At 37.3% G+C, this 14893-nt stretch overlaps 2 protein-coding genes across 3 annotated transcripts; both read left to right on the top strand.

Annotated features, from left to right (window-relative positions):
* The first annotated feature begins 223 nt into the window (after positions 1 to 223).
* LOC130985205 (dammarenediol II synthase-like) lies at positions 224 to 6355 on the top strand. 2 transcript variants are annotated; one of them, XM_057908035.1, is made up of 11 exons: positions 224 to 661; positions 731 to 820; positions 918 to 1112; positions 3871 to 3949; positions 4024 to 4385; positions 4473 to 5035; positions 5118 to 5261; positions 5354 to 5531; positions 5879 to 5959; positions 6049 to 6132; positions 6236 to 6355. In XM_057908035.1, exons 1-11 carry the CDS (start codon positions 260 to 262, stop codon positions 6353 to 6355), a joined length of 2298 nt encoding a protein of 765 aa, XP_057764018.1. In that variant the 5' UTR covers positions 224 to 259. The 2 variants fall into 2 exon arrangements, with proteins under 2 accessions (XP_057764018.1, XP_057764017.1); XM_057908034.1 differs by lacking the exons at positions 224 to 661; positions 731 to 820; positions 918 to 1112 and having other exon boundaries at positions 3837 to 3955; positions 4035 to 4385.
* Positions 6356 to 8724: 2369 nt separating this feature from the next.
* Positions 8725 to 14643, top strand: LOC130985204 (dammarenediol II synthase-like). The gene is made up of 11 exons (XM_057908033.1): positions 8725 to 9214; positions 9394 to 9483; positions 9638 to 9832; positions 9990 to 10074; positions 10141 to 10496; positions 10858 to 11420; positions 11497 to 11640; positions 12239 to 12416; positions 12498 to 12578; positions 14182 to 14265; positions 14353 to 14643. The coding sequence occupies exons 1-11, from the start codon at positions 8813 to 8815 to the stop codon at positions 14482 to 14484; spliced, it is 2310 nt and encodes a 769-aa protein (XP_057764016.1). The 5' UTR covers positions 8725 to 8812; the 3' UTR covers positions 14485 to 14643.
* The last annotated feature ends 250 nt before the right edge of the window (positions 14644 to 14893 follow it).

The raw sequence follows: 14893 nt of genomic DNA, 5'->3' as shown, positions 1-14893 counted from the left end.
CAATTTTTTTATATATATCTTACCAAATATTATATTGATATCTAATAAATTACACATTACAGTCAAAGATATCATACAAATTGTGGCATGAAATTTAGTAGTAATGAAAGTAAATTAAGACTTGTGTAACTTTAACTGCAGAAAAAGCGTGAGCTCTAAATTGTGCGCTTCATGCATCTTATAAAAGCCTAGTATTTCTCGAAGCTTAACTATTTCACCGGAAAAGTATTTCAGCTTACCAAAACACGGAAAAAAAAAAATGTGGCGGCTGAAGATCGCAGAGGGCCACGGCCCATATCTGTACAGCACGAACAACTTCGTCGGCCGGCAAATATGGGAGTACGACGAGAACGCCGGCACGCCGGAGGAGCGAGAAGCGCAGCTCGTCGATTTCCAGAAGGCTCGCGACGACTGGAGCGAGAACAGGAAGAAGGGATTCCATTCATGCGCCGATTTGTTCATGAGACTGCAGCTCAAAAGGGAAAGCGGAATCGATCTGCTCGGAATCCCGCCGGTGAGAATCGGAGAGGATGAAGAGATCAGCTACGAAGCCGCCACGACCGCCGTCAAGAAGGCGCTGCGGGTGAACCGGGCGGTCCAAGCCAGCGACGGCCACTGGCCGGCCGAGAACGCCGGCCCGCTCTTCTTCACTCCCCCTTTGGTAAGCTTATAATTTTTTTTTACTATTTTAATTTTGTAACTAATTGTTTAGTAACGTTTTGTGTGACAGCTGATATCTTTGTACATAAGCGGGATGCTGAACAAAGTGCTGACACCTGCGCACATTAAGGAGCTGATCCGCTACATCTACAACCACCAGGTGATTTTATCATTCATGCCGAATTAATGTATTTAATTATTAAAGAAAAAAGAAAAGAAAAAATGTTGTAGATGCATAACGGTGTTGTACGGTGCAGAACGAGGATGGGGGATGGGGATTTTACATAGAAGGGCACAGCACAATGATTGGATCAGCGCTTAGCTACGTGGCGCTAAGGATACTGGGGCAGGGACCAGACGACGGCGACGGCGCCATGGGCGGAGGAAGGCAATGGATTCTTGATCACGAAGGCGTTACCGGAATACCCTCTTGGGGAAAGCTTTATCTTTCGGTAATACTATTACTCTATTTCCACAAATATATCAAAGCTTTAATTTTCATTTTTTGAAGCAAAAGAGAAGAACTATATTACGAAGCATCGGAAAGAATAACGTCCAGAAGTTAATTAGGAAAATCGACCTTTCGACTATTACATCATAAAAAGAAAACGAATACTGCGCAAGCTCACGAGCTGCACGGTTTGCCTCACGGCGCATATGAAGAAAATCCACAAGCACATGTTGGCAAGCATGAGTAAAGACATCTCATAAATCATCACAAAGCGATTTCGAACCTTGGTTCTTATATGAGAAAACATGCACGGCAAGAAGTGAGTCAAAGATTTAGTTTCACACACACATATTCCTAATCTAATTATTTTTTAATGGAATTTGTTTGGGCACTTTGAAATAGTAAAAATTAATAAAAATTGTTCATTAATATAAAAAACTTAAAAATTGGTCACTCTTATGATTTTATCCTTCATATAAAAAACTTTAAAATTATCCCCAATTTTTTAGTCGCGAATTAGAATTTTTGAGCTACAATGTACAACCAATAATATTTTCTACTCTTAAATTCAAGTTTTAAGGTTTGAATTCACAACTCGAATTCAAGACTAGCACTATTTATATATAGTTGTGAATTTAAGCTTTAAACCTTGAATTCACAACCACTACTAGCTATTCAGTTGTGAATTCGAGTCTTAAAGCTTGAATTCTCAACTAGAAATAACTTGTTGTGAATTCAAACTTTAAAACTCGAATTTACAACCAACTGACGATTCAGTTATGAATTTAATAACATTAACAACTCAAACTTACCTTCATATTCGTAATACTTCAAAATTTGATGAGTTAATTACCTAAAATATACCAGCTATACCAAATTTTTGAATTTTAATCAAATTTATTTTTTTTAATAAAAAATACATAAATTTTTAATTTTTATAATTTTACATGAACCCAAACTTCGTTGGCTAATAACTTGGTTGTCTGAAAATCGATGGGCAATAAGAATATACCGTTAGAAAGCCCTTGAAGTTTATCTTTCTAATGATACTTATATCGTTGGGTTATGGTCACCGATAGTGGTCGAATGGTATGAAAATTGATGTCATGAAACTCTATATTTTTTCTTTTTTCCGACCACCAAAATCCAAAAATACGTGTATCATTAGAGGGATATCATCAAGAGGTTTAAAATGGTATATTTGAATTGTCCATTAGACTCCGGACAATCAAGTTATTGACCAACGAACTTTGGAACTCATGTAAAATTTCAAAAAGTTTAAAGTTTATGTATTTTTTTCCCAAAAAAATAGATTAGATTAAAAACTAAAATTTAATATAATTCATGTATTTATAGACGATTAATCATATATTAAAAAGAGAACTTTCGATTTGAAACTAATTTCAAATCATTTTTAATGGCAATTTTATTAACACATTGAATTAGAAAGATAAAATTATCACTTCAAAAAACTATCAACAATAATTACTTGCCAACTACCATCGACTTATGCAGTTTATATATATAGTTATCTTCTAATAATACTCCCTCCGTCCGTCAAGATTATGTAAAATTGTTTGGGCACAAGATTTAATAAAATTGGTGATGATTTTGATGTAGTGCAGAAAGGGTCCCACCACTTTATGAGATGTATGGTTGAGATTGAATTTGGGGTGGGTTTTTTGTAAATAAAGAGTGTTAGTAATAATAAAATATTAAAGAGAATGGTGGGACCATTGCCTTAAAAGGAAAGTGACATAATCTTGGCGGACGCCCGATATAGTAATTTTTACATAATCTTGGCGGACGGAGGGAGTACTATATTTGATTGATTTGTAATATATATCTTTTACTTTTATAAATAAAACAAACAAATAATTATCTGAAATCACTACATGTAGAAACACATATGTATTCTGACAACAGACAGAGTAAATAGGTAAGATGATATTGAAACACATAATGTAACAAAAATTGTAACGAACAGAATACCAAGTATGGTAACCTAGTTCGGTGATAGAACACCTAACTTATGTTTGGGGGCTTGCCCATGAAAATATTCCACTATCAAAAGTTAAATTACAGAAGGACTTACAATAAGACTCGATCTTTGCATCTATAGTTAACTTCTCAAAATCCCATCAATGATGAAATATTGAAAGCTAGACAACATGTAACTTCCTAGGCTTGAACACCGACGAACGCCACTTAATCCCTTACAACAAAATTCTCCAATTGCATGAAAAGAAAAACACAAAACACAATCACTACTGCTCAAGAACACAAAAGAGCAATAACATCATATCACACATGGAATGCAAGTATGATCTAAAATATATATAGCTTACAAAAATATTCTAGGACTTAAAGGAATAATGAATGGGCAATTGAATCTCGTTCTTCTCTTCGTTTTATATAGATATAGCATGTAGAAATCCTAGCTTGATAAAAACTGGATCATGATAACTTTGACAAAATAATTTGATAATCGCATTCTTAAACAAATTCGTGAACTATCAGAATGATTAGAAGTATATTAATTCAAACAGTAATTATACTTCAAGTAGGAGTCTTGTAAGTAACTCCACATGTACCATACATCTCTGCTACAGTCTACAAAATAACAACAGAATATAGAGCACTCTTACTCTACCATTATCTATTTTGTGCCGCGATGATTTTCTTAGTCTACCCAAAGTATCATCCATTAAAAACTTTTAACCATGAAATATAAATTTTGATGATGAAAATGCTTTCAGGTTCTTGGAGTGTACGAATGGGACGGTTGCAACCCTCTTCCCCCGGAGTTCTGGCTCTTCCCTTCCGTTTTCCCTTACCATCCAGGTACGGGGAGCTCCGTTTTTGTTTTTGTTTTTTGTTTTTGATTCGATACTAAACAAACATCGGAATACATACATCAAAGATGTGGTGTTACTGCCGCACAACCTACATGCCAATGTCGTACCTATACGCGAAACAGTTCCACGGGCCCTTGACCGACGTCGTTTTGGCCCTCCGCAACGAAATCCATTTGAAGCCCTACGACGAGATCGACTGGAACAAGGCGCGACACCACTGTTGCAAGGAGGATCTTTACTACCCTCACTCGAAGATCCAAGATCTTCTGTGGGACACCCTCAACTACTGTAGCGAGCCGCTGATGCGGCGCTGGCCGTTGAACAAGATCCGGCAGAAGGCCATGGACAAGGCCATCAAGTACATGCGCTACGGCGCTGAGGAGAGCCGATACATCACCATCGGATGCGTCGAAAAGGTATTACATTAATTCATTAGTAAATCAATTGCTTGCTCTTGCTCCATCGATCATTCATTAACGCTACTGTTTTATCGATTGATGCAGAGTCTGCAGATGATGTGCTGGTTCGCACACGACCCCAACTGCGACGAATTCAAGTACCACTTAGCTAGGGTTCCCGACTACCTATGGCTGGCGGAAGACGGCATGAAGATGCAGAGCTTCGGGAGCCAGATGTGGGATAGCGCGTTCGCGACGCAAGCTATTATCGCGAGCGGCATGGTTGAGGAGTACGGCGACTGCCTCAAGAAGGCGCATTTCTTCATAAAGGAGTCGCAGGTGAAGGAGAATCCCAAGGGGGATTTCACGGCCATGTATCGTCACTTCACTAAAGGCTCCTGGACTTTCTCTGATCAAGATCATGGTTGGGTTCTCTCCGACGGCACGGCCGAAGCGCTCAAGTGTCTGCTTATGCTATCGCAAATGCCGACGGAAATCGCCGGAGAGAAGGCCGATGTTGAGCGCTTGTACGACGCTGTGAATGTGCTCCTATATTTGCAGAGCCCTCACAGCGGCGGATTTGGGATCTGGGAGCCTCCGGTTCCGCAGCCGTATCTGCAGGCTTTGAACCCTTCCGAGTTCTTTGCAGACATCGTGGTCGAGTTCGAGTAAGATTTTTTCATTAGTTAAATTGTAGTTTCATAGCATTTTCATGGATGACTCTCTAAAACTGTGTGTGTTCTTTCTCAGGCACGTGGAGGTCACTGGTTCTATAATCCAAGCACTCGTCTCCTTCAAGCGTCTGTATCCAGGCCATCGCGCCAAAGAAATCGAAGGCTCTGTTGAACATGCAATTAAATTCCTCGAAGGAAAGCAATGGCCTGATGGTTCATGGTGAGCTGATTTAATTTAATTAGTGCTTTCACTTTTCCAAAAAAAAAAAAAAAAAAAGAGAGAGTAGATTTGAATGAGGAATGGTGTTGCAGGTATGGATACTGGGGAATTTGCTTCTTGTATGGGACGTGCTTCGTATTGAGAGGACTAGATGCAGCGGGGAAGACGTATGAGAACAGTGAATCAGTGAGAAAAGCTGTGAATTTCTACTTGACAACACAGAACGAAGAAGGTGGATGGGGAGAAAGCCTCGAGTCCTGCCCAAGCATGGTATTGAATCGATAGATAAATACTCCCTCCGTCCACGAAAGAACTTCCTATCTTTCCTTTTTGGGACGTCCACAAAAGAACTTCCTACCTATTTTTGGACTATACCCCACCACTTATAATCCTCTTACTTTTTACTTTTCACAACTCCCAATATTAATTGTAACACCTTTTCACCACTCCCAATACACTCAATTATTTTTTATCCACTCTCAATACACTCAACAATATTTTTTCTTAAAACTCGTGTCACTCTCTCCTAGGAAATTCTTTCATGGACGGAGGAAGTATATAAAATCACATGTAAGAATGAAACTAAACTCTTAACTACGATGGTGATGCTGTTACAGAAATACATTCCATTGGAAGGAAACCGCACGAATTTGGTTCAGACATCATGGGCCATGCTCGGTCTTATGCATGCTGGACAGGTTAGTCCTAGCTAGTTCCATTTGCAATATAGTATTCCATATCTAATTAATTGTTTAATGTGTAACTTAAATGATTTTGGATTGAGCAGGCGGAGAGGGATCCGAATCCTCTACATAGAGCAGCAAAGTTGTTGATTAATGCACAAATGGATGATGGAGATTTCCCTCAAGAGGTAACAAAAACACACACACACACACCTCTATATATTTTAATTTGGACTTAAAACTAAAAATATCTTGTGTTGCTGAGAAAAGAAAGAAATTGAAAAATGACAGGATATAACTGGAGTGTTCATGAGGAACTGCATGCTGCATTACCCGCAGTATAGGAATATATTCCCGTTGTGGGCGCTGGGAGAGTATCGCAAACGAGTCTGGTCGTCGCAATGCATGTGAACATATATATATATATATAGGGGCGCGCTCCAGTGAGACCCTCTATTTTTCGTGTAACATGAGTACAATAAATAAGACATATAATACTAATGAACAAAACGCATATCTAATGAACAAAATGTATATACTGATGAAAAATAAAATTTAAAAAATTCGTAATGAATAAGACATATATACTGATGAACATGGCCGTATATACTGATGAACAATGCAGTATATACTGATGAATAACAAAATTTAAAATATTCTTCTCCCTTCAGGATTCGAACCCTGCGAAAAAAAATCACCCTCCAGGATTCGAACCCTGCGAAAAAAAATCACCCTCCAGATACAATATCAGCCATATGATTGATAAAATAAACGCACTAGATCGTGCCCTAGATCTCATTAAAATTAGGGAGTCTCATTGGAGCGGCCCCCTATATATATATATAGAGAGAGAGAGAACCATTTTAAACCATTCGATCATCAAGATCTACGGTGGATGCATCATCTTGGTGGATGAATGCAGATCCTGGGTTCGAATCCTGAAGGGAGCAAAAAATTTATTATTTTCGGATGCATTAAATTTAATAGCGAATGCATTAATTTATATAGTAGATGCATTGATTTTAATGGTTCTTATGTTCTCACGATAAGTGTGGTTCTCACTATAACCGCACCCTATATATATATATATATATATATATATATATATATATATATATAGGGGCGCGCTCCAGTGAGACCCCCTATTTTTCGTGTAACATGAGTACAATGAATAAGACATATAATACTAATGAACAAAACACAGTATATACTGATGAACAACACAGTATATACTGATGAATAACAAAATTTAAAATATTCTGCTCCCTCCAGGATTCGAACCCTGCGAAAAAAAATCACTCTCCAGATACAATATCAGCCATAGGATTGACAAAATAAACGCATCAGATCGTGCCCTAGATCTCACTAAAATTAGGGGGTCTCATTGGAGCGGCCCCCTATATAGGGAAGGGCTAAAATAAGAGCATTTCTTAAGATATAAAATAAGAATCATTTTCAGCCCTTAGATCATCAAGATCTACGGTTGATTCGTAATTCTGTTGGATGGATTTATAGTCCTGAGTTCGAATCCCAAAGGTAACAAAAATTTATGTTTCACAATTCATATCTTTATACAGCAAATTCATACGTGCTGTACATAAAATTCATACATTAAAAATTGCTCTTATTTCTTATTTTATGTGTTCTCACGATAACCCACTCATATATATATATATATATATATATATATATATATAACAAAAAAATTAAAAAATTATGGGAGCATGTGCCCCCATGGTGGGGATGCGTTCATCTCTGTACACATCATAAGGTGTCAACTTTGTCTCTTCCGATAAAAAAAATAAACAATATATAATGTTATTTGGACAAAATATATCCGAGCAAAATATGGTTAAATAATTGAAAAAATAAATTTATTTATAAGTTTTGGTTCAAAATAAAAAAGAATTTAGTGTTTTATTATTTTTCCATATTATAGTTTTTTTTTGTAATTTTTTAATAATCTTTTTAATTTTTATTATTTTAAAAGCATAAAAACTACCCAAAATTTTTTTAAAAAAAATTGCTAAAAAAACCTAGAATATGGAGAAAACAAAAGAATTGGCAAAAAGCGACAAAAAGACCATTTGTTTTGTTTTTTTCAAGGAACTAAAGAAAAGAAAAAGGAACAAAATAATAAAGAATTGGCAAAAGCGACAAAAAGAACATTTGTTTTGTTTTTTCAAGGAACTAAAAAAATTCAAGCACGCCAATATTCCCGACTGAACTCCCCAGTCCCAACTATATTCGGTATATTAATCATCAAGTCAGCTGGCACTTGTGCAATTTTTAATTGAGTCTATAATTGAGAAAATTGAATTTGGAGATCGAATCTTTATTTGATACTCCCTCCGTCCACGAATTAAAACCCCGTTTGAGGGTGGGCACGGAGACTAAGAAAGCAGAAAAAGGTGTTGTGGATGAAATATAAGGGTAGTTGACTAAAGTGATAAAGTAGTTGACTAAATGGTTAAAGGTGTTGTGTGGTGGGTCCACTAGTGATAAAGTGTAATAAATATAGAATATAAAAATGATAAAGTTGTTGTAAGGTGGGTCCATTAGTGGCAAAGAGTAGTAAATATAGGAAAAGAAGAAGAGTAAAAAGGTATATAAAGCACAATAGGGCTTTAATTGGTGGACAAAAATTTAAGTGCAAGTAGGGCTTTAATTCGTGGACGGAGGGAGTAATTTATAAGCATTATGAATAAAATAAACAAGCACTGAAGCACATACGTTGGATTATTGAATATATATCCAACCAAGTTTTACTTTAACTGCAGAAAAAGTGTGAGCTCTAAACTGAGCTAGCTTCATCATTCGTGCATCTTATAAAACCTAGTATTTCTCGAAGCTCAACTGTAAAGAAAAATGTGGCGGCTGAAGATCGCAGAGGGCCACGGCCCGTATCTGTACAGCACGAACAACTTCGTCGGCCGGCAAATATGGGAGTACGACGAGAACGCCGGCACGCCGGAGGACCGAGAAGCGCAGCTCCTCGATTTCCAGAAGGCTCGCGACGACTGGAGCGAGAACAGGAAGAAGGGATTCCATTCATGCGCCGATTTGTTCATGAGACTGCAGCTCAAAAGGGAAAGCGGAATCGATCTGCTCGGAATCCCGCCGGCGAGAATCGGAGAGGATGAAGAGATCAGCTACGAAGCCGCCACGACCGCCGTCAAGAAGGCGCTGCGGGTGAACCGGGCGGTCCAAGCTAGCGACGGCCACTGGCCGGCCGAGAACGCCGGCCCGCTCTTCTTCACTCCCCCTCTGGTAAGCTTATACTCCCTCTGTCCACAAAAAATATGCCACATCCATTTACTTCACTCACGTTTTATTAAAACCCGTGCCGAAAGTAAAGTGACGTATCTTTGGTGGAGGGAGTAATTGTTTTTACTATTTTAATTTCTTACGGTAACTAATTCTTGGTAACGTTTTGTTTTGTTTGACAGCTGATATCTCTGTACATAAGCGGAATGGTGAACAAGGTGCTGACACCTGCGCACATTAAGGAGCTCATCCGCTTCATCTACAACCACCAGGTGATTTTAGCAGTCATGCCAAATGTATTTAAGTAATTATTTAAAAAAATGTGGTGGAGATCAACGGCGGAGTTAGGAACTTGTATGAAGGTGTTGAGCAGTTTATTTCTTTTTGTTACTTAAGAAATAGGCATAACAGTGTTGCACGGTGCAGAATGAGGATGGGGGATGGGGATTTTACATAGAAGGGCACAGCACGATGATTGGATCGGCGCTAAGCTACGTGGCGCTAAGGATACTGGGGCAGGGACCAGACGACGGCGACGGCGCCATGGGCAGAGGAAGGCAATGGATTCTTCATCACGAAGGCGCTACCGGGATACCCTCCTGGGGAAAGACGTATCTTTCGGTAATTTACTATTGTCATAGATATATCAAAGTTTTTGATATATACATGTTTACATATTTTAATTTTAAATATTATTGTTCTAATAATTGAAAGAAACTAATGAATTATACTTAATATTCATGTATGTATTTAAATTGTGATCATGAAAATGCTTCAGGTTCTTGGAGTGTACGAATGGGACGGTTGCAACCCACTTCCCCCGGAGTTTTGGCTCTTCCCTTCCGTTTTCCCTTACCATCCAGGTACAGACGCATCCAATCTCTCTATTTTTGTTTTTGATTCGATACTAAACAAACATCGGAATGCAGCAAAGATGTGGTGTTACTGCCGCACAACCTACATGCCAATGTCGTACCTATACGCGAAACAGTTCCACGGGCCCCTGACCGACGTCGTTTTGGCCCTCCGCAACGAAATCCATTTGAAGCCCTACGACGAGATCGACTGGAACAAGGCGCGGCACCACTGTTGCAAGGAGGATCTTTACTACCCTCACTCCAAGATCCAAAATCTTCTCTGGGACACTCTCAACTATTGCAGTGAGCCGCTGATGCGGCGGTGGCCGTTGAACAAGATCCGGCAGAAGGCCATGGACAAGGCCATCAAATACATGCGCTATGAAGCTGAGGAGACCAGATACATCACCATCGGATGCGTCGAAAAGGTATTACATTAATTCATGGGTTAATAGTGTTTTATATCCCGAACTTTCAGTATTTTCCGTAAAATATCTCAAACTTTCATTTTCTCTTAAAAAACCGCGGAGTTTAAGTTTTTCTTTTCATAAAATGTCCCGCTATATAAAATTCGATGATGGAAAGATCATAAAAAAAAACCCCGAACTTTCAGCGTTTTCTAACAATGGTGGTTTCTAATATGGTTTTCCAACAATAATGGTCCTCAAAATATTTCTTTGGGCGAGATAATTCATCCTTTCGTCACCAAATTTTATATAGCAGGACATTTTATGGGAAAAATTGAAAGTTCAGAATTTTTTAGGAGTAATGTTTTATCGATTGATGCAGAGTCTGCAGATGATGTGCTGGTTCGCCGACGACCCCAACGGCGACGAATTCAAGTACCACTTAGCTAGAGTTCCCGACTACCTATGGCTGGCGGAAGACGGCATGAAGATGCAGAGCTTCGGCAGCCAGCTGTGGGATACCACGCTCGCGACACAAGCTGTTGTCGCGAGCGGCATGGTTGAGGAGTACGGCGACTGCCTCAAGAAGGCGCATTTCTTCATAAAAGAGTCGCAGGTGAAGGATAACCCCAAGGGGGATTTCACGGCCATGTATCGTCACTTCACCAAAGGCTGCTGGACTTTCTCCGATCAAGATCATGGCTGGGGCGTCTCCGACTGCACGGCCGAAGCGCTCAAGTGTCTGCTTATGCTGTCGCAAATGCCGACGGAAATCGCCGGTGAGAAGGCCGACGTGGAGCGCCTCTACGACGGCGTGAATTCGCTCCTTTACTTGCAGAGCCCTCTCAGCGGCGGATTTGCGATCTGGGAGCCGCCGGTTCCGCAGCCGTGTCTGCAGGTTTTGAACCCTTCGGAGCTCTTTGCGGATATTGTGGTTGAAGCAGAGTGAGATTTTTCATTCAATTGCAGATTCATGAAATTTTTCATGGATGGCTCTAAAACAAGAATGTTTCGTTTTCAGGCACGTGGAGAACACAGGCTCTATAATCCAAGCACTCGTCTCCTTCAAGCGTCTGTATCCAGGCCATCGCGCCAAAGAAATCGAAGCCTCTGTTGCACATGCAATTAAATTCCTCGAAGGAAGGCAATTGCCCGATGGTTCATGGTGAGCTAATTTAATTCAAGATAAAATTTAAAAATTACTCATATTTTACAAAATATATATATGCTTCATTTGTCTACGAAAAAGACTCTCGTTTGAAGGTAGACACAAATTTTAGTAAAATTGTTAAATATATTGTCAGTAGAATTTGTGGAGATTGCGTTAATACAAAAAATTAGAATAAAGGTACATTATTTGTTAAATATGAAATAAAAGTTCGATTTATAGTTAAATATAGGAGAAAAGATATGATGTGATGGTTTAGAAACTAAAATGAAACTCTTTTTCGTTAAAAAAAAGGGTAATTAAGTAAGACTCTTTTTTGTAGATGGAGGGAATAAATTATACCCATTTAGATTTTTTTACCTTTATGCTGAGTATTAATTAGTCCATTTTGCATTGATGCTCAACTCGCATGTCTAACAATTGATGCATTCACCACTAATGCTTAGTGCTTGATATGGTCAAATATATCGAGCAAAGTTTACAATTTAAGTAAGGATAATGGCTCACAATAGATAGTTTCTACAATTAACCTGTAATTTAATTGGTGTAAAAGAAGAAAAAAGGTACTAGATTTGAATGATGAATGGTATTGCAGGTATGGATACTGGGGAATTTGCTATTTGTATGGGACATGCTTTGTATTGGGAGGACTAGTTGCAGCGGGGAAGACGTATGAGAACAGTGAAGCAGTGAGAAAAGCTGTGAATTTCTACTTGACAACACAGAATGAAGAAGGTGGATGGGGAGAGAGCCTCGAGTCCTGCCCAAGCATGGTATTAACTCAATCAATAAATAAAATTACATGAAATGATGAAATTAAACTCTTAACATGCAATACGATGATGTTGTTACAGAAATACATTCCGTTGGAAGGAAACCGCACAAATTTGGTTCAGACATCATGGGTCATGCTCGGTCTCATGTGTGCTGGACAGGTGAGTCCTAATTCCATTTGCAATATATATACTACTCCATATCTACTTGTTTAGGGTTTGTTTTGCAAGTATTAATATAGATTAATAAAGTGTGATATATTTGACTGAGATATACTCCCTCCGTCCACCAATTAAAGCCCCATTTGAGGGTGGGCACGGAGACTAAGAAAGCTGAAAAATGTGTTGTGGGTGAAATATAAAGGTAGTTGACTAAAGTGATAAAGTAGTTGACTAAAGTGTTAAAGGTGTTGTGTGGTGGGTCCACTAGTGATAAAGTGTAATAAATATAGAATATAAAAATAATAAAGTTGTTGTAAGGTGGGTCCATTAGTGGCAAAGGGTAGTAAATATAGGAAAAAAAGAAGAGTAAAAGAGTACAAAAAGCACAATAAGGCTTTAATTGATGAACAAAAATTTAAGTGCAAATAGGGCTTTAATTCGTGGACGGAGGGAGTATCATATTGATAATTATGTTTGGTAGACTATAAAATATAATATATTGTTTGATACTTCATTCGTCCCATTAGTAGTGTCTCTCTTTCGTTTTTGGATTGTCCCATTAGTAGTGTCACATTCCCATTAGGAGTATTTAAATAATTTCCACCAACCCACTTTATCTACTTTCTACACACTTCTTAATTTCCGTGCCCAAAAAAAATGAGACACTACTAATGGGACGGAGGGAATATTATTTATTAAGATTATATAATGTTAATGATGATTAATATAACAATGATTTATATTATGTATGCCACAACCTTAGATTGTATACATAATCATCCAAATATGTATAATATTTTCAATATTTTAATTTATAAAAGACCGTGTGTTTTGTACCAAACAAAATATTGAAGTGTTATAGGTATATTACGGATGAGATCCTATGTCCCACATTTTACTGTGTTCCACCATGTCCCATTTTCAATTTGTTAATATATTTTTTCTTTAATATTATATTTTAATACACCCTTTGTCCATAAAAAATAGTTCTAGAAGGGGACGACACATATTTTAATAAAAATAGTTAGTGTATTGTGAGTGAAGAAAATATCTCACTTAAAAAGTAGTGTTAGTAATGATAATTAACTGTATTGTGAGATGAGAAAATGGTCTACCATATGATAGAAAATTTCCAAAAATAGAAAGAAAATGACAAAAATGAACTATTTTTTGTGATGAAAGGAATTTAATTTTAAGATAATTGACAAGTATTTGGTCATCTAATTAAGGTTTATAATTTTTTTATATTTATTTTAATTAGTAATGAATTATTTGGGTTAATTAATTTAATGTCAAGATATATAAATTTTTTAAATTTCAAATTTTAGTGATAAATATTAATTATAGTTCATTCGATGATAATGTTCTTTTATTCTTACAACAAATAATTATAAAATAAAAAGATTGAGATTGAGACACAATAAATTGCGGGACACAGGATCTCACACTCTTTGGGATGTCAATCCAGCTCGAAACCTGCGGGCTGACCCGATTAACCCCCAAACATGCAGTCCTTAATGGATAACTCAAGATTTTTATATTATTTTTTAAAAAAATTAACCATAAACACAAAATGAGTTTTGTTGTATTTTTAATAGAGCAGGCGGAGAGGGATCCAAAACCTCTACACAAAGCAGCAAAGTTATTGATTAATGCACAAATGGATGATGGAGATTTCCCTCAAGAGGTAACAAAAACACACACCTCTCTATTTTAGTTTAGTCTTAAAAATCTATGTGTTGCTGAAAAAAAGAAAGAAATTGAAAAATAACAGGATATAAATGGGGTGTTCATGAAGAACTGCATGCTGCATTACGGGCAATACAGGAATATATTCCCGTTGTGGGCACTGGGAGAGTATCGCAAACAAGTTTGGTCATCGCAATGCTCGCTATGGGCTCAATAGGCTTTCAAAGATCAAAATTTGGTTTCTAAGGTAGATTTGAGCCCAACTATTGTTTGTGGAATTGGGCCCAACTATTTCTTTTGGTAGCATAAACAAATAAATTAATTTTATTGTTATTGGCGCCTAAATACACGAATTTTAAGTCTATTTTAATTTTTTTTTATGAATTTTGAAAGTTGTAAAAAAATATACAAAAAATACACAAACTTTGGCTAATTTTGTTTTGTCCCACGAAATATATTATTATAAAAAATGATCCAAATAATTCTTTTATTTTATTTTTTTTCAAAATGATGTCGTTTTGATTACGGAATATATTTTGAAATTAAAAAAAAGCATGTGTCAACATGAATAATTGTCATCTATAGTTAATTAAAGGGATTATAGCCAAAAAATACACGAACTTTGA

This window comes from Salvia miltiorrhiza, chromosome 5 (assembly GCF_028751815.1).
Source record: "Salvia miltiorrhiza cultivar Shanhuang (shh) chromosome 5, IMPLAD_Smil_shh, whole genome shotgun sequence".
Taxonomy (NCBI): domain Eukaryota; kingdom Viridiplantae; phylum Streptophyta; class Magnoliopsida; order Lamiales; family Lamiaceae; genus Salvia; species Salvia miltiorrhiza.
The sequence above is the reverse complement of the archived record's forward strand: the minus strand, read 5'-3'. Positions and strand labels throughout refer to the sequence as shown.

Coding starts and splice junctions, on each gene's coding strand:
- LOC130985204 (XM_057908033.1), top strand. CDS start 8,813: ATGTGGCGGCTGAAGATCGCAGAGGGCCACGGCCCGTATCTGTACAGC. Junction 10,497..10,857: donor CCATCGGATGCGTCGAAAAG/GTATTACATTAA, acceptor CGATTGATGCAG/AGTCTGCAGATGATGTGCTG. Junction 14,266..14,352: donor ATGGAGATTTCCCTCAAGAG/GTAACAAAAACA, acceptor GAAAAATAACAG/GATATAAATGGGGTGTTCAT.
- LOC130985205 (XM_057908035.1), top strand. CDS start 260: ATGTGGCGGCTGAAGATCGCAGAGGGCCACGGCCCATATCTGTACAGC. Junction 5,262..5,353: donor CAATGGCCTGATGGTTCATG/GTGAGCTGATTT, acceptor ATGGTGTTGCAG/GTATGGATACTGGGGAATTT. Junction 6,133..6,235: donor ATGGAGATTTCCCTCAAGAG/GTAACAAAAACA, acceptor GAAAAATGACAG/GATATAACTGGAGTGTTCAT.